Here is an 18,127-nt window from a genome sequence, read left to right on the forward strand (position 1 = left end):
ATGTTGAATACATTTTTTTAAATTTTATTTTTTAAATTTACATCCAAATTAGTTAGCATATAGTGCAATAATAATTTCAGCAGTAGATTCCTTAATGCCCCTTACCCATCTAGACCATCCCCCTCCCACAACCCTTCCAGTAACCCTCTGCTTGTTCTCCATATTTAAGAGTCTCTTATGTTTGTCCCCTCCCTGTTATATTATTTGCATCCACGTAGTTGCAAATGCCAAGATTTCATTTTTTTTTGATTGTTGAGTAATACTCCATTATATATATACGAGTTGATTTTTAATTTCATATATACAGACTATCTTTTAAAAGTGTATTTTTTTTTTTTAATTTGAGAGAGAGAGAACATGCATGCATGCACAAGCAGGGGAGGGGCAGAAGGAGAGAGAATCTCAAGCAGACTCCAGGTTCAGCCCAGGGCCCAATGTGGGGCTTGACCCCACGACCCTGGGATTATGACCTGAGCCAAAATCAAGTATTGTACTTTTCAACCGACTGAGCCACCCAGATACCCGAAGAGTGCATGTTTTTATAACCAAAGAAAAACAAGACGGGATCTCTCCTACATTTTCCATTCATGCATGCTCTACATCACCTATTTATGGCACACTGAATTTCTCTATAAAATTCATTTTGAAAAAAAGTTACGGAGTTTTATTTTTTTAATATTCTTTTAAATTTTTTTATTCTTTATTATTTTTGAGAGAGAGAGACAGACAGACAGACAGACTGAGAGCAAGCAGGGAAGGGGCAGAGAGAGCGAGGGAGACACAGAATCGGAAGCAGGTTCCAGGCTCTGAGCGCTCAGGACAGAGCCCGACGTGGGGCTGGAACTCACAGACTTGAGATCATGACCTGAGCTATAGTCGGCCACCCAACCGACTAAGCCACCCAGGCGCCTCAACGGAGCTTTAAAATAAACACCTACAAGCCAGTCTTCAAGATTAGATCTTGGGCAACTAAAATTTTAAACCCCTAAACAACGGCAAACATTTACAAACTTGAGGTCCTCAGTATGAGGAACCAGTTGAACAATTTTACCACGATTAACTTCAGCATCTCCCTTGGAGATGTTGGATTCCGGGGGGAATGCTTTTCAGACATTCTTTCTTCCCCACAGAGAGCCCTTTCCAGCCCACTTCTGTTTGGCCCACATCTACATCTTTCATCGGATGCGTCCTCTTCTGGAAACCCCACCTCTGCCTCTGTACGTGCACACAGTGCCTGCCTCCGCTAACGGCCAGATCCACTAGGCTCGGCACACACAGGGGTCCGCAGCCCACCCGGGGGCCGGCTCGGAAGGTGGCTCCTTTGTACAACTGAGAGGCGTCATTGACACAGCACATTTCCAATCAAATAAACTATTCTACCAATGCACACGATCCATTCACTGAACCCCAGAGGAGGAAAAGCAACAGTGTGGGGTGCCTACCTCAGAAAGCAATGCTGCGCCCCCCACTAGTAACACACTAATGGAGTTTCACAATTCACTAAACATTCTTTTTTTTTTTTTTTTTTTAACGTTCATTTATTTTTGAGACAGAGAGAGACAGAGCATGAACAGGGGAGGGGCAGAGAGAGAGGGAGACACAGAATCAGAAGCAGGCTCCAGGCTCTGAGCCGTCAGCACAGAGCCCGACGCGGGGCTCGAACTCACAGACCTGAGTGAGATTGTGACCTGAGCTGAAGTCGGATGCTTAACCGACTGAGCCACCCAGGCGCCCCTAAACATTCTTAAACAAACAGTCTTTTGCAGAGTTTAGGCAAATGTATTTTCTCCTTGCTGCAGCTGAAAAAAAAAAGAGCATAACCCAAATATACATATATACATACCTGCTCCAAATCCATTCTTTGTAAAACACTGCTACTTAATTTTACCCCAATTAAATAAAAACAATACCTAGTATTTGTGTACCACATAGCAATTTCCTATGCCCGTCTCGTATCCTCTGGGCTGATTCCTTCAACACCGTAAGAAATTGGCCAGGCAGGCATTGTTATGTACGAGGTCTGTTTATAAAACAACATGTATCTAAAAACATCCACTCTCCTATCTACAGTAAGACTTTGAGCTTAGCTGACTAGATTTCTAAATATTCACCTAATGGAAAAAAAAAGTAGCAAAGGAAGAACAAAAGAACAAAGAAGACATGAGACATAAAACAACAAAAAAAGTAAGACAGTAGACATAAATCCAACCACATCAATAGCAACATCAATGTGAAAGGATTAAACAATCCCATCAAAAGGCAGAGACTGTCAGACTGGATTTAAAACATGCTGTCTACAGGAAACACACTTTAGATTCACACATACACTACAGGTTGAAAAGAAAAAAACCCCATGCAAACAGAAGCTACGAGAGCTGGAGCAGCCATACTAATATCAGACTAGTATCACCTCCTTGATCCCGGGACTGATTCTCCTCCACTGAGCACTTAGGAGATCGCTCTGGGAATAAAAACGCGTGTAAGCATACTCCTAAGATGCACTTGTCTAAAAGCTGAACGCCTGCTGCAATTAACATTCTGAAATCAACAAGCGCCTGTGCAACAGCCCTGCGGTTGAATGCTCCGTTGACTGCTCACAGGGACTCGAGAGCAAGGCTGAGCCAGCGACAGTGCCTGTCACAAATGGTACCCGTGCACCGTGCACACTTAAAACTCAGGTCTGCACCTGCTATGGCACAGACGCCGTCGAGTACACGGGCTTCCCCGGAACTGCCAGGAGAGCAAACCCTCAGGCAGAGGCAGGAGTGGTTTCCACAGGCCGTTTTTACAGTGACCCACAAGCAAGACATAAAAAGGCTGGAGGCAAAGGCCTTCAGGATTGGTTTCTGGTATTTTCCAGCCCCAAGCCTCCGCCAGGGAATGTCCCAGAGTGTCAGCACTGTTTCCCTCCCCCTCTCCAGAGGCAAGGGCTCAGGCTGCAGACAGGCACTCCCCAGGGCCTCCCACCTCGATGAGCGGACCTGGGAGGAAGCACTTCAGAGGCAGGTGGCTTGGCTCCCGGATGCCCTCTGTCACTCACGCCCGCATGCACCCAGACCCACAAGGGGACCAGCTGCATTTTCTTCCAGCTGACTTCTCCCTGGCCTCCTCATGGATTCCACTGTATAATGAGAGCCCACATACCTCATTAAAAAACACTAATGGAGGGAGTACTTTAGCGACGCTCCGTGTGAGAGGGAAGTTGGAGTACGTATTTGAGGCCAGAGAGGACATTTGTTTAAATTTAGTTTCTTTCCTACCTTTTTTTTTTTTAAGTTTATTTTATTTATTCTGAGAGAGAGAGAGAGGGAGGGAGGGAGGAAATCCCAAGCACTGAGCCCGAAGCAGGGCTCAAACTCACGAACCAGGAGATCATGACCTGAGCCGAAGTCAAGAGTCGGCTGCTTGCTTAACTGACTGAGCCACGCAGGCGCCCCTCTTCCCTACCTTCAATTAGTGGTTGGGGTTGGATTCAACTCATCCCACGCTCCAGGAGACTCAGGCTCCCCCAGTAAGAGCAACTGGACAAATGGAGTCCAATCATGCCCCGGTGTGCTGTCTGAAGCCTCTGGAAGTGTGCATTCTCCGCAGGAGTTGACACGCGGTGAAGACCGGCTGCAAGACAGCACCCACCCCCCCAGCTGGCTGCCTGCCCCCCGCAGGAACCTGCACCCCCCAGCTCTCACCTCGCACATCTGGAGCTGGAAAAGCCGCCTCTCCTTCTCCATCTCTTCGGCGATTTCAGCCCCGCTGATCTCGGTGCGAATCATCCCATGCAGCTTGGCATGCTCCTTCTTCTCCTTTTCAATTTTGGTGCTGCAGGTGAAAAAAGCAAGGATAATTTGAGATGCCACCTGGCACGGCAGTCCAAACCAGACCAGACGGGCCTGCGGGGATCCCATCACTCAGCCTGCGAGACAAACGTGCATGAGTCTTCTAGAAACAAGACGGCCTCTCAACTCACCGGAACGGAAAATGCGTGTGGTCATAAGAATGTCACACTTGGCCTTTTTTGGGTACTGACTCAAAATATACTTTCCTAAGCACCTACTTCGTGCCAGATCTGGGTCAGAAGAGGTAAGAGAGCCTGCTTACACCTCAGAGGCTTCCTTCAGGGCAGCGCTCTGTTTGTCCGACCGTCCGTGTGTCTGTTGGTGTGCCCGCTGAGCCACACACAGGGTGCCATGTGGCGGGAGACTCCCTCCCTCCTGGGATTTCTCCCTGCTGCTCTCCACCCGCCTCCTCGCTGAGTGAGGTCTTGCCAGGGCTCTGCCTCGACTAGGACAGCGCTCTCTGTCGCAGAACAACCCTCACACGTAAATGGTTAAAGAGTTACTTTTAAAAACTATCTTAGAATTATTTCAAGCTCTCACACTCTCAAATCCTGGGATTTTGTGAGTAATTCTGTCCCCACTCCATGTACGTATGTCCTGATTTTACCGAATTCGATCTCATTCTCCTTTCAAACCTTTCCCTTTCAGAACCACAAGAGCCTCTCAGGTAACCTGCTTCAAAATCCCCCTCCGTGCCCCTGGTTCAGAAATGCCCAGAAGCGTCTCCTCTGAGAGGCCTGAGGGCGGCCCCAACAGCAGCTGAATGGAAATCCACCTCTGGCCGTGACCCGATGACTCTGGCGGACTGGCAACAAACCAGCGAGTTTTGGCTTCCTGTCTACACGGGAGGCCTGGTGAGCCTCTCCCTGTCGAGTGCACAGCACTGGTCAGCGGAGGAAGGAGGCTCAGGGCAGGGACAGCAAGCCTGGAGCTTCTCCGGGATGAACAGACCTTCACGTGCTCCAGTTTATTCCATTAGTAAAATCCGGAATTTGGGGATCCGAGCAACTTGGAGAAATTTGGGTGTAGAAATTTTAAGATTTCCAGGAAGGGACAAGTATCAGAGGTTTGGTATTCCCTGGTTTGAGCTTTGTGATCCTTCTCCACCGAACAGATACCCGGGGCTGGTTTTAAAAACAACACACACACACACACACACACAAAACCCCAAGTCCAATTAAATACTTGTAGTGACATCTCGAACAGCTTTCTTCTTAACACCTCTCACTTTGCCAGATGGCTTCATGTTAAAGTCTCTCTCTCCACTCAGAAAACTACATTGTTACCCAATGCGCAGTCATTACACAGCAAACATGAGACATTTCAAAACATGTTCTCTCTCTCAAGTATTTACAGTAATTAAAACCACTATCGCTGCAATCACCAGCCCAATTCTAGTGAGCGAGTGGGATTGTCTCCATGCTGGGAAGGAGAAACCGTGACCAGGAGCGATGGCTGGAGCCCACCCGAGAGGTCCTGTCTTCAGGGGGGACCGTGGTGCACATCCAAGAATGAGCTGACCCTTTTCTTCACATTCTTGCAGCAGATGAAGCCATCAAATAAGGCTAGCGTGGGGAGTTCCAACAAGCTCTTTTCTCTCTCTCTTTCTAAACCAAGGGACTGGTGCTTTGGAGAAATACAGACACAAAGCTAAAAGCAGATGGCTCATGCAAATCGCCAGCAAGATGAAGTCTGAAATCGTGCAACTGTCATAAACGGTGATCAAGTAGAGAAAGTGTTTTTTTTAAAAAAGGAAAAAAAAAAAAAAACACACCTCCCGAGAAAACCTGGCTTTATCCTTCAATCAGCTTTCCTGAAAATAACCCTCTACACCCGTGATGACATAACAGAAAAGGGACCAGGAACAACTTGTTTGAAGAGGTCCAGGGCGTCGCTGAATTTAGACACCGAGTATGGAAGCATCTGGCACAAACCACAGCAAGACGGTTTTAAGGGAATTCGTCCCTGGGTTAAGGTTTATTTAAGAAAATACCTTTAAGCTATTAAAAGCTCAGTTTAAAGTTAAAATCTCAAATTACCTACTAAAAAATGGCAACACTCACATTTTTGTTTCATAGTCCTTCCAAGCTTTATCAAAAGGCTTTTTCAGATCCTGCAAACAGAGAGGCATAAATTAAACAGAACTAGTATTAACTTCCGGGCAAGACAACTTACTTATTCCTAAACTGGCCCCGAAAGGAACGTTAATTTCTGTAACAAATGATGCATGCGATCCCAGGGAAAAGAAAGAGCATGAAAAAAGCACAGGCTTTTAACGAGATGAGCAGACATATGCAAAATGCATGGAGGACAAGAATCCCATCGCACACCCGCTCCCCACTGGCGTATCAACTCATGGCCTGTGGTGTTCGACCCATACCCTGCCCTCTGCCTTAGGACTACTCTAAAATTAAACCCAGAAAAACATTTAATCTGCAAGTATTTTAGTACCTCTCTCTACAGAAAAAAAAAAAAAAAAAAAAAAAAGGCAGGGGGGGACTCTGACTTTTTCTACGACCAGGAGAGATGTAACCCTGATTTGGGCCCCAACAACAAGGATATAAAAGCCATTCACCTTCTCCTGAGGTTTTTGTAGAGAGAGGTACTAAAATACTAAAACACAAGAGAAGGTGAATGGCTTTTATATCCTTGTTGTTGGGGCCCAAATCAGGGTTACATCTTTCCTGTTCGTAGAAAAGTCAGAACCCCCCCTCCCCCCTTTTTTTTCCTACTCTTGTGTCTGGCACTTAGGACCTCGGACGCTGATAAAGCCAGTCTCAAAAGCACAATGAGCCACTAGAAATGCTACCAAATGGCTCCCACCTACTTATGCTCCCTTTCCCAGGGTTCCTTTGTAAGAAAGGACCTCCTTTTGGGGGGAGGGACTTATTTTTTCTCTTTTGACTCTTCACTGTCCTCATGACAAGGCCAAGGCTCCTCGCCTGGCATCCGAGGCCTTCCAGGAACTAGTCCTTCCCATCGGGGAAGCCTCGTCTCCTGCTCCTGCACCTCCCCGGACAAAAGCCACATGAAAAGCCTCAGGAGCGGGACCCTGTCATGCTCCCACGCCCGTACACACGTGTCCCTCTGCCCTCCCATCCTGCTGACTCGGCTGGCGTGTTATTTTAGGACCCAGGGTCGGTCCAGGACAACAAGGAATGTTCCCCGGGTCCTCCCGGCTCACCAGGCCCAGGGCTCCCGCTGCCCCAACAGCCCGCCTGAGCTTCCCATGTGCCAGACATGACTGGGAATCAAGTGCAGATCCAGTCAAAGAATCTCATCTCCTAACAACTGGGGCACAATCATCTGTTTTTCGTATGACACATCTGTTTGTGCCAGGGACACGCTCAGCATCTGGTATAGATGCCACTCGAGCCGAATGTTCCTCACTCACATGTTCACGGAACAGTTCACACCTGAGGTCTCTCTTCCCGAACAAGGAACATCCTTTGGAGGACAGAAAGATCAAGTCGGCTCAAGCCGTCCTGGGCCAGATTTTCCTACCGGGAAACCACATCCTGGCCAGGACCTTTCTCCCAGCGGTCAACCAGCCACACGCCAGCCAGACAACCAGACTTCCCCGCACGGGTTTCCCCGCTCAGCTGACAGAGCCCCAAACCGTTCACAGGTTCCCAAAGGGCTGTTCTCTCCCTTCACGCCCCCCTTGCCATCCCACGTTTAGAGCACCGGAGGACCGGAAAGGCCATGGGTCACCCCTGGTGTGGCTGAAAGGTGGTGCCAAGGTAGCAAATCAAGGGAAACTGAGGGAGCAGGATGCCGTCCTGCCATCCCAGTAAGAACACTGCTGCCCCAACAGGCTGGCGTGACTGTGGTTCTCGGTTCCACGGGGAGCAGGAATCTGGGTCGTTAAGGACATACCCCTTTCACGCCTTTCAGGTCCCCCTTCAGCAGACTGTCCAGAGGGAAGGAGATGATGTTGTTCATATTCTGAATCTAAAAAGCAAGCACACAAAATTCTTATTCGATTTCCTTTTTTTTTTTAATTTTTAATTTTATTTATGTATTTCTTTAGAGAGAGATAGAAAAAGCACGAGGAGGGGAGGGAAGACAGAGAGAGAGGCAGAGAGAGGGGGAGAGAAAGAACACCAAGCAGGCCCCTTGCTGTCACTGAGAAGCCCGATGCGGGGCTCGATCTCATGAACCGTGAGATCATGACTTGAGCTGATAGCCAAGAGTCGGACGCTCAACCTATTTCCTTTTTAATCTGAAGTAAGAACAGCAGATGTTCAAGAACACCTGGTAATAATTAACCTTCACCAAAAACCTGGCCGGCACGTGCATGATCGCTTTACCCATTCCTACGTTCTTCGTGGCGATTTCATTTTACAAATAAAACTGTAACGAGTCTATTTTTCACAACAGCCTTCTACTACTAAAGTATGAAGTTTGTGGAAAGATAATTATTACAGTGAAGACAAATTATTTCAAAACAACCAATGACAGAATCACTTTAAAGATATCAGAACAGAGGGGTGTCTGGGTGGCTCAGTCAGTTATGTGTCCGACTTCGGCTCAGATCACGATCTCCCCGTTTGTGAGTTCGAGAGCCGCATTGGGCTCTGTGCTGACAGCTCAGAGCCTGGAACTCCTTCAGATTCTGTGTCTTCGTCTCTCTCTGCCCCTCCCTCACTTGTGGTCTGTCTCTCTCTCAAAAATAAACAAACGTTAAAAAATAAAATAAAATAAAATAAAAAAGATACTAGAACAGAATCACAAACACTTCCTGCTATCACTCGTGGCTCTTAGCTCCTGGGCTATGGCTTACTCAAGTCTCAGGCTCACAGACCACAGCATCCCCACGGTGGCCCCCCACGGTGGCCCCCCACGGGGAAAATGAGAACAAAAAAGAGAACGAGAGGGGCGCTTCTGTCTCTTGGTGAACGTGTGGGAGTCAAGGTTCAGAGAGAGGAAAAGGAACGAGTGTGTGTTTGTGGTGTGTGTGAGGTGTGGGGCGCGTGTGGGATGTGTGGTGTGCATGTGTACAATGTGAATGCGTGTGTGTGAAAGCGTGTGTATGTGTTCCTAGTGTGTGTGCATGTGGCTTTATGTGGTGCGTGCACATGTGTATACAGCGTGTGTGGGTGTGTGTATGTGGGATGTGTGAGATGTGTGTATACGTGTATAGTGTCTGTACGTGGTGGGGGGGGTGTGTGCGTGTGTGGTGTGTGTGTATGTGTATTTCTGTGTGCGTATTTATCTGGAGATAAATGAGAAAAGCAGGGAGAGAGGTTTTGAGATCCTCTGTTCCCTTCCCTGAAGCACAAAAGCAAGAGACAGTGACTTAGCAGGTTGTCAGCATGGATTAAACCGACCAGAATCAAACCCTCCCAGCACACTCGAGCCCGCGCACACACAGCCAGCAAGGCTGTCCCCGCTGGCTTCAAATGTGAGGGAGCAAAGACACGACGCTTCGGTTAGGAACGTTCAGGCACAGACTCCCTGTGTTCTGGACCCTACAGAGTCCCTCCCCGGCAACAAGCTGAAGACCTGCTTTCTCCTCTCCCCGGGCTCAGGCCACTGCCTTCAGTCAACACAACACGGGTCACTTGGGGATACACACACCTAGGTTACGGGCCTATAAAAAATGAGACACAAGTAAGGACTTTGGAACCATATGCATTTATTCTTACACCTGAGCAGAGGAAACTTAATTTTAGTAGAATTACCTGGAATAGGAAGACCAACTATAGGCATAATTTTTAAGGCGATAAGGGATCTGATTTTCATACACTACTCGGCCCACGAAACTTCAAAACAGAGGGAAGAAATTTACTTGAAAGCTACTGGTAAGGGGCGTGATAATGCACCGAACTGCCAACCTGCCAAATAAATGATCAACTAATGGCTGTCGTTTCAGAAATGCCTCTTTGGGGTAACTTTTGTCCGAGGCTTACACAACTCCGCGTCTGTCACGCACCCGACGCTCTTCCGGGGTACGGTGTAATCAGCTATGAGTGGCGAGCATTAGCCTTAAGTTAGATGTTCGAACGCCGAGACGCTGAGCTGGAGGCGAGGTGTGAGGATGACTGGACGGAACGGGGACAGACAAAAGGCCGTGCCGGTGAGTCAGCTGATGGCACGCACACCTGGTTTCCACCGTGGCAGGACTAAACACGAGTGCAGGGCGCGGGGCTGCCCCACGCCTGTCTCCTTCCACATCTTCCACGTCTGCGGGCACCCACGTGCGGCCACGCCAGCTGCCACCCCACGCCGGCCCTGCCCGCGGCGGGCGGGTCCCTCACACCGGGATCCCCTCCGCTCCGCCTTTCGGACCAGCTGCTCGCCCGCGGACTCCCTGCGCGCCGTTCTCGCCACCATGTTTTCCGGACCGAGGCAAAGGCTTCCCCTGCTCCTGGCCACCAGCCCCTGGTCTCCGCCTGCCCCGCCCCCTCCTCCGCAGTTCTGTCAGATTCAGCTGGTGTGGTGCCCCTCACCCCTGCCCTCGGGACCCTCCACTGTCCAAGCCCCTTCGCCACGTGTCATCTTCGTATCCAGCCAAGCGGAAGCCTTGGCTGTTCTCTGCTCGTGCTCAATCTGTTCCACCCGCTCAGGGTCTTCCCGCAGCCCCCTGTCCAAAGCCTTCCCCTCCATCAGGCTCCCCGCAGATGCTACCTTCCCCGTGAACATCCCCCAGCCGCCAGCAGGAAGTGATCCCTCCCTCCCAAATCCTCCAATGTTCTCTTTTTAAAGAATTTCTTCAGGTCCTTGAGGGGTTCTACCCTGCTTCATCTCATCAGTCTGACCCCGTACGTCCGAAAGGACGACTTTCAGTGTCATTCATGCTATATTCTCCATGGCACCTAGTGCCGGGCCTGACCCGGAGCAGGTGCGTGAGAAACACGGATTGAGTAAATCAATATCTGTAAGCATTTTTCTGAGCATCTAATACAGAAGAGACAGAATCCAGAGATACATTAATATCTTTAAGCCAAACATCATACAACAAGTGCATATGTGAATTAACTAGTCCATTCGTTGTGTATTTATTCAGCACGTATTTGTAGACAGCAACTAGCTGGCTACAAAGATACATAGAATACAGTGTTTGCCATCTCAGAGGGAGAATAAATATATACACACCAAGCTTTAAACAGAGAAAGTCTAAGACATACCCCATGTAGCATATTTTACTCTGTACGGACACTAATGGCTCCTTGTGGAAACAGGCAAGAACTTTGGCTCTGAGCAGCCAGGTAGGCTAATGTGAGTTTGGGAAGGAGGTGACTGTCCCAGTTGCTGAGTCTTGAGACACTGCCCTTTCAGTGACATGATCACACAGAGCCATGGCTAACAGTCAGAGGCACAGGTCAATTTGGCCCTGAACACCATCTAGAGACGAACCAACATGGCATCATCTTGGACAAGGCAACTGCGAGACAGGGGCCGCAAAAACAGCCCAGAGCGGGGCATCAGAGCCGCCCAGGGCCAGAGGCTGAGACAAAGGCACCAGCACAACTCAATTTTATAGTGGGTTGGAGAACAAGGCGCTTACAGATTAAAAATCTTATTTCCAGAAAGAAGCCTAGTGGATTTGTTACAGGAGGCATGTGTAAGTATGAATGCACACATGAAGTGAGTGAGGAAAACAAGATCCTCTACAGTGGCGGGGACAGAACACCACACAATTTGGTTTATAAATCTATTTTGAGACTATTTGTTATTTAATTCAAATAAGAATGTAGGTACTGACACACAGGTATTAGGGCCAGAAGAGGTAAACTAAGCTTTGGCATCTAGAGTGAAACTGTCAAGTTGAGGAGTGAAAACTTTTGGAGATCAAAACACACTGACCAGCTTGCTTTCATTCTAGATACTGCAGATGGGGCCCATAGCCTAGCAGTGACCAGGACATTAAAGAGCCCCTACAGCTGCCAAGGAGATGCACAGGGTCCTTAGGGAGTGACAGGAGGGGAAGCTAAAGAGGCACAGAGGGGTTAGCAGCAAAGATGGATTAGACAGAGCCTCAGTCCCCAGGAACGCACCATTTAATAGGAGGGACAAAGCCCATAATTAAGTAAGCAAACTGCCATGTGGCTCTCAAGAGCCATAAATAAAGCACCACAGAATTTCCAAGAAAAGAAAATTACTTTTAGGCTGGACACCAGGGAAATCTTCGCTGCTCAGGGGTTATGTGAGACGGGCCTTTAAAAGAGGGAGAATTTCACCTTGCAAGACGGAGTAGAGGGTATCCCAGGCAAGAAGTAGTGTGGACAAGCGAGCAAAGACACACACCAGCACGTGAGCAGAGAGAGGAGCAGGGAAGACGATGCCGAAAAGAGAAGGCTGGACGCCAGATTGACTGAGGAAGTTTTGGCCTTTGTTCCAGGTGATTTTTCTTTCTGGAGTTACTCAAATGATCTAAAGTAAGAAACTATTACTTTTCTAATCAGAAAATAATTAGCTTAATTATTATAAAAGAAACAAAGTAGATTGGTGGCTGCCTGGGGCTGGGTGTTAACTGTAAGAGAACATGAGGGGCTGACCTTACTGGGGGCAGAAAACGTCTCCAGGCTGATTTACGGTCATGGCTATGCCACTTGGTAAAATGACTAGAAATCACTTACTCATATACTTGAAATAGGTGAAGTTTATGAGATGTGAAATACACTTCAATAAAGCCATATTTTAAAAGAAACATACAGGGGTGCCTAGGTGGCTCAGTCGGTTAAGCGTCCGACTCTATATTTTGGCTTAGGTCATGATCTCACAGTTCATGAGTTCAAGCCCCGCACGGGGCTCCACATGGTAGTGTGGAGCCTGCTTGGGATTCGCTCTCTCTCCTTCTCTCCCCGCCCCTCCCCCACTTGCTTGCTCTCCTCTCTCTCTCTCTCTATCTCTCGAAATAAATAAAAATAAACTTAAAAAAACCCCGGAGATATACAATTACAAATACAAACAGAATCCCCATTCGTGGATTCACTAACAGAGCTTCCATCCTCCTGGACATTAGCCTCTCCACTTACACGCTCTGCGTATGTGACGTGCACAGCACAGCAGCATTCTGACTCAGGGTGAGCATCCCAGGAAATGACTGCTCTGGTCTCTGCCTGGGCCGGAGAACACGTGCACCAGAGCCCAGATGTTCTGTCTTGGCAAGCGTGCCCTGCAGCACCAAGGCCGGGCTCTGGATCTTTCCCTGACCACGTATGTTGGGGCAGCCCCACAGCCTCAGGCCCACAGCTAAATGAGCCATCTTCTGCTCTGGCCAACAAGGCTGTAAACCACAGCCAAAAGACTAGTGCACATCCTTGTGCTCAGCAGCCCCAGCCTCAACTCATGAGTCATGAAATTTTTATGCCCTATGGGAAGAATTAAATTATCCCTGGGTAATCCAACTAGAATATTTCCTTAGCGCCAAGCAAGCACTGGGCTTTTCCCTTCTGCTCCGACTTACTTTTTAACAAGCATATTACAAAAACCGGCTTTCTGAAACATCAAGTATGGTCTGAATGTAAGTTCTTAATCTTACACTGCTATTAACTATGGATCTAATACCAATAGCAAAGAGGCAATCTTTTCTTTTTTTTTTTTTTTAAATGAAAGCTCTTATTTAACTCAAGTCTACACCCAACTTGAGGCTTGAACTCATGACCGTGAGATTGGGCGTCACATTCCGACTGAGTCCGCCGGGCATCCTGCAGATTGGCAATCTTGAAAGTAACAATCCTCCCTTCTCTCTCTTCCTGGCTTCACCTGACAAGATGAGGCCACATGGAGTCAAAGGCGAGCGATCTCACAAGGAGAAATACAACGATTCAGTTGGTAGGGCAGACAGGGCTAGAACAACCTCAAGATCAAGAACAACCTCATATGCCCTTGCCACTGACCGGGGAACTAAAACGGACAAAGAGATGAGGTGGGGACTGGGAGAGACAGAGCCAGCCAACAGCTGTCTTTCCGTGATGTTCTTCCTAATTATTTTACATTTTTGGTCTTAAAATTCCTGGCCTCTAGCTTTGTCACTTCCATACTCTGTATTTGCACTTCTCCTCCTATGCTGCCTCAGCTCACAGGGTGCCATCTCACCTGCTACCTTAGCTCTAGTCGCTGGTGATCCAGCCAGAGCTCTACCCTTGGTCCCACGTGTACAACCGACCCCGGGGAACCTCAGTGCTGCCTTCTCCTTGACTTAGGCAGAGCAAGATGGCCTTGCCAAAGGAGATCCATCTAGAAGCCTGAACCTTCTATGATAGGATGCTCCTATCATAGCTATCTTTAAGAAGCAACATGAGGGGTGCCTGGGTGGCTCAGCTGGTTAAGTGTCTGACTTCAGTTCAGGTCATGACCTCACAGCTCCTGAGTTTGAGCTCTGAGTCAGGCTCTGTCCAGACAGCTCAGAGCCTGGAGCCTGCTTCAGATTCTGTGTCTCCCTTTCCCTCTCTGCCCCTCTCTCCTGCTTGGGCTCTCTCTCTGTCAAAAGTGAATAATAAATGTTAAAAAAAATTTAAGGGGGCCTGGGAGGCTCAGTTGGTTAAGTGTCCAACTTCGGCTCAGGTCACGATCTCACAGTTTGTGAGTTCGAGCCCCATGTCAGGTTCTGTGCTGACAGTGCAGAGGTTGGAGCCCGGAGCCCGCTTTGAGTTCTGTGTCTCCCTCACTCTCTGCCCCTCCTCTTTTCACACTCTGTCTCTCTCTCAAAAATAAACATTAAATTTTTTTTGTTTGTTTAATTTAAGAAGCAGCACAAGAAGAATCACAACAGAAAAAGTCCCTGGGCAGACTTCCTACCTCTGGGCTGATGAATCCAGAAAAGAACAGGTCTTCCCAGGGCTCTCCTCCGAAATCCTTAATAGAGTCCAACTCTCTTTGGGGATAATTAGCTTGTCCTTAAAGGATCAATGTATCACTATATAAAACATGGCCAAATAATCTTACCTGAGATTTACCTGTGTCATGTAAGTTTATTTTAATCTGCCTCATTCATGAGAAACTGGAGAGGTAGATAATACTTTGAGATCTGTGGAGTTTTCCTTTTCTTTAAAAATTTTTAAGTCATTTATTTTGAGAGAGAGTGAGTGCACAAGCACACATGCAGGGGAGGGGCAGAGACAGAGCGAGAACCCCAAGCAGACTCTGCACTGTCAGTGAAGAGTCTGAGGTGGGGCTCACCCTCATGAACCGTGAGATCATGACCTGAGCCAAAATCAAGTCGACACTTAACGTAATGAGCCACCCTAATGAGCTCCCCTCTTTTCTTTTTCTAATTTTTTTTAATGTTTATTCATTTTTGAGACAGAGAGAGACAGAGTACGAGCAGGGGGAGGAGCAGAGAGAGAGGGAGACACAGAATCCGAAGCAGGTTCCAGGCTCCGAGCTGTCAGCACAGAGCTTGATGTGGTTTTCGAACCCACAAACTGTGAGATCATGACCTGAGCCGAAGTCAGACACTTAACCGACTGACCCACTCAGGAGCCCCCCTCCTCGTTTCTTTGTAACATGAGCAAATGCTGCTCAATCACCGAGTTAAACAAGTAGAATCGAGGCTTCAAAGAAAGGCAAACCATGTGTCCAGCCTTGGCACAGGGCCAGCACCTCCCTGCCGGGGTGGAGGGCTGCAAAAAGACCTCGGACCTCATTGCTCCAATTAAGGGCATGGTTCTTAGTAGAGGTTTCCATATTAGTAAGGATAAGCACACATGAAACTCCCATCACCTGCTGGAAGCTTCACGTTATTTCCAGGAGCCAGAGCCTAAGACCCAGGAGGGCACGTGGGTGGCGTTGCTAGGGTGTTAGAGTAGCGGGGAAGCCTATACACCCGTGGTAGCCATCGGCTATGTGCACCCACTCTCACTTAAAATTACATCAAGTTAAAGACCAAGTTCCTTAGCTGCACTAGCCATATTTCCAGGGCTCGAGAGCCACAGCTGGTTACTGGTTTATTACACTGGACAGATGTAGACCATTTCCATCAGTGCAAAAGTTCTACTGAACATCAATGCCTTATACCAATAACTTAAACGTTTTTAAGCAGCTTTATAAAGATGTAATCGACACGCAACTAGCTGTACACATTTTAAGATGTACAGTTTGCTAAGTTATGACACATATACACACACACCCATGAAACGGTACCCAAGATCCAGACAGCGAACACATCCATCCCCCAAAAGTATCTTTGTGCCCCCTTTGCCAGCCCCAACCCCCTGCTCCTCACTTCCTGGGCTGCCACTGCTCTACTTCTGTCACCACAGAACAGTTTGTGTTTTCTAGAATCTTATACATACGGAGCCGCGTAGTACGTGCTCCCTCTCGTGGCTGCCTGCGTAACCGCGCTGAGCGCGAGCACACCTGCCTGGAGAGCCATCCACGGCCCGCTCCTTGTCCTCGGAGCAGTCCACGGCCTGGCTACACCACCGTCGGCTTATCCAGACACCTGCCAACAGACTTCTGAGTGCTTTCCGGTTTGGGGGCTACAACAAATCTTACAAATAAAGGTGCCACGATTGTTCGCGGGATGGGACTCTCAAATAGCGGTCATAAAGGCCTTCTCAGAAGGTGACATTTGAGCAGAGTATGAAGTGAGGCCCCGAGCCCTGGGAGAATCCGGTGGAAGAGACTTCCCAGCAGAAGGAATTTCTCACAGGAAGGCCCTGCGGCAGGAGTGTGCCTGGTAGGTTCAAAGTTTTCTATGTGCTTTCCAAAGGCTGCTTCCCTGAACGAATGGGCATCCAGGCAAAGAGATTTTGCAGAAGCAGAAGCCGTTAGGTAAAATGGTCCAAATCTTTAAATGGCACTGGGCCGTTTGATCTCATTTGACCCTTACAACTGTTCTGAGAAGTATGTACAGTTATTCCCATTTTACAGATCTGTAAAGCAACAGAGGGCTGAGTCACCCCCTCGGCCCCCGGACCCCAGTGAGAAGAAGCAGAGTCGAGCTGAGAGGCGGGAGCCTGAGCTTGACCTATCATTTCGCTCCCAGAGACAGTCTCATACACATGACCCGAGAGCAGAGCAGGAGAAGTTGGGACACTGAACACGGGCTTCTCTCTGAGGGGCCGTCTCCGTCAGAATTTCCCTCTGGTTCCTTGATACACAAGGGGAACCATCAGGTCACTTTGCTTTTGGCGTCAGCGAAGAGACTTCGCCCCCCGCCGCCAGCAGGGGTCTCCCGTGCGGGGCACCGGGGACACAGGCTCCCAGGCCGCCTGCTGTGGCAGCAGAGCCCCGCCGCTGATTTGTTTAATTAAAAACGAAGGGAGGGGAGCCCACGCTGATCTTGAGTTAAGTCTGACACAAACTGAAAGATCAAAACCAGCCAGCTGCCAAAAACACACTGGCGACTTTCACGCCTGAGACACGAGGGGATACGGCTGACCTGGTTTCTGCCTTGCACGCTGCGTCTCTGCCAGTCACACTGCTCTGATCTTTCACGGTTCCGAGTGGAGAGAAAATGGTGACCCTCTGCCCCTCTTTTCCATTTGACGCTAGGTGCTAAAGCTGCACACTTCGGCCCACCTGCAGCCATGCTGAAAACCGCGGACGGCCAGCTCCGAGGCTCAGGGGAGCACCGGGAGAACCCAGGATGTGTGCCATCCCAGGATTCCACAACTTCTCCTGAAGCCCACATGCTGTGAAAGTTAAGCCATCGACCAAAAATGAAAGCACCCTCTCAAACTTCTTACCTCCTAGCATGCAAGGTTGGGAGATCCTTGCTGGGCTCACAGAGGCCCAAGCATCAGTGTCCCTCTCCTTGGGGGTAAGAAGCCTCACAGGCACTTCACCCCGCTGTCCTCTAGGCTAGCTGGCTCCTGACCGGCGAGGTCAGCATTACAGGGAAACTTATCAGACATGCACATACTCAGGAACTCTCAGAACGGGCCCAACGAAGTGTTCTCACAGCTGCCCGGCACCCGAGTCTGAGAACCACCATTCAGTAGGTGCGGCAAGGGGCCGTGATTTTTACTTGAACGAGTTCCAGGTGGTGCCGGTGCTGCTGGGCCCGGGACTGCACTTGGAGAACCTCTGGTCTAGAGCAATGCTTCTCCACCTGTGTGCCTACTTGTCCCTTGGGGACCTTATAAAGATCCTGGTTCTGCAGACCTAGGGGACGAGGGCCTGGCAGTCTGCATCTCCAAGAGGCCCCAGAGGATTCCACTATGCCTACATGTTCTGTAAACTGGAATCTAGGATATGCAAGCACAGATATGGTTTGCCAAGTTTTAGATTTTAAGGAATGATTGATTAGTAGCTGAAAATTCCCAAAGAGAGGGGAATGCACACAAAGAACCTAGGACCTTGAATTGATCTATATAAATCCACTGATGACACCCCAC

General features: G+C 48.8%; 1 protein-coding gene across 4 annotated transcripts in view; it reads right to left on the reverse strand.

Moving 5' to 3' along the window:
* ASAP2 (ArfGAP with SH3 domain, ankyrin repeat and PH domain 2) overlaps positions 1 to 18,127 on the reverse strand; it is a 171,758-nt gene that overhangs the window by 64,901 nt on the left and 88,730 nt on the right. For all 4 annotated transcript variants that reach the window (XM_049652559.1, XM_049652558.1, XM_049652557.1 and 1 more), the window contains exons 4-6: positions 7,713 to 7,787; positions 5,897 to 5,946; positions 3,687 to 3,816 (exon numbers count right to left, since the gene is read on the reverse strand). In XM_049652559.1, the coding sequence (XP_049508516.1) occupies positions 3,687 to 3,816; positions 5,897 to 5,946; positions 7,713 to 7,787 (255 nt within the window). The remainder of the gene's footprint in view (positions 1 to 3,686; positions 3,817 to 5,896; positions 5,947 to 7,712; positions 7,788 to 18,127) is intronic.

Source organism: Panthera uncia (genome assembly GCF_023721935.1).
Source record: "Panthera uncia isolate 11264 chromosome A3 unlocalized genomic scaffold, Puncia_PCG_1.0 HiC_scaffold_12, whole genome shotgun sequence".
Taxonomy (NCBI): domain Eukaryota; kingdom Metazoa; phylum Chordata; class Mammalia; order Carnivora; family Felidae; genus Panthera; species Panthera uncia.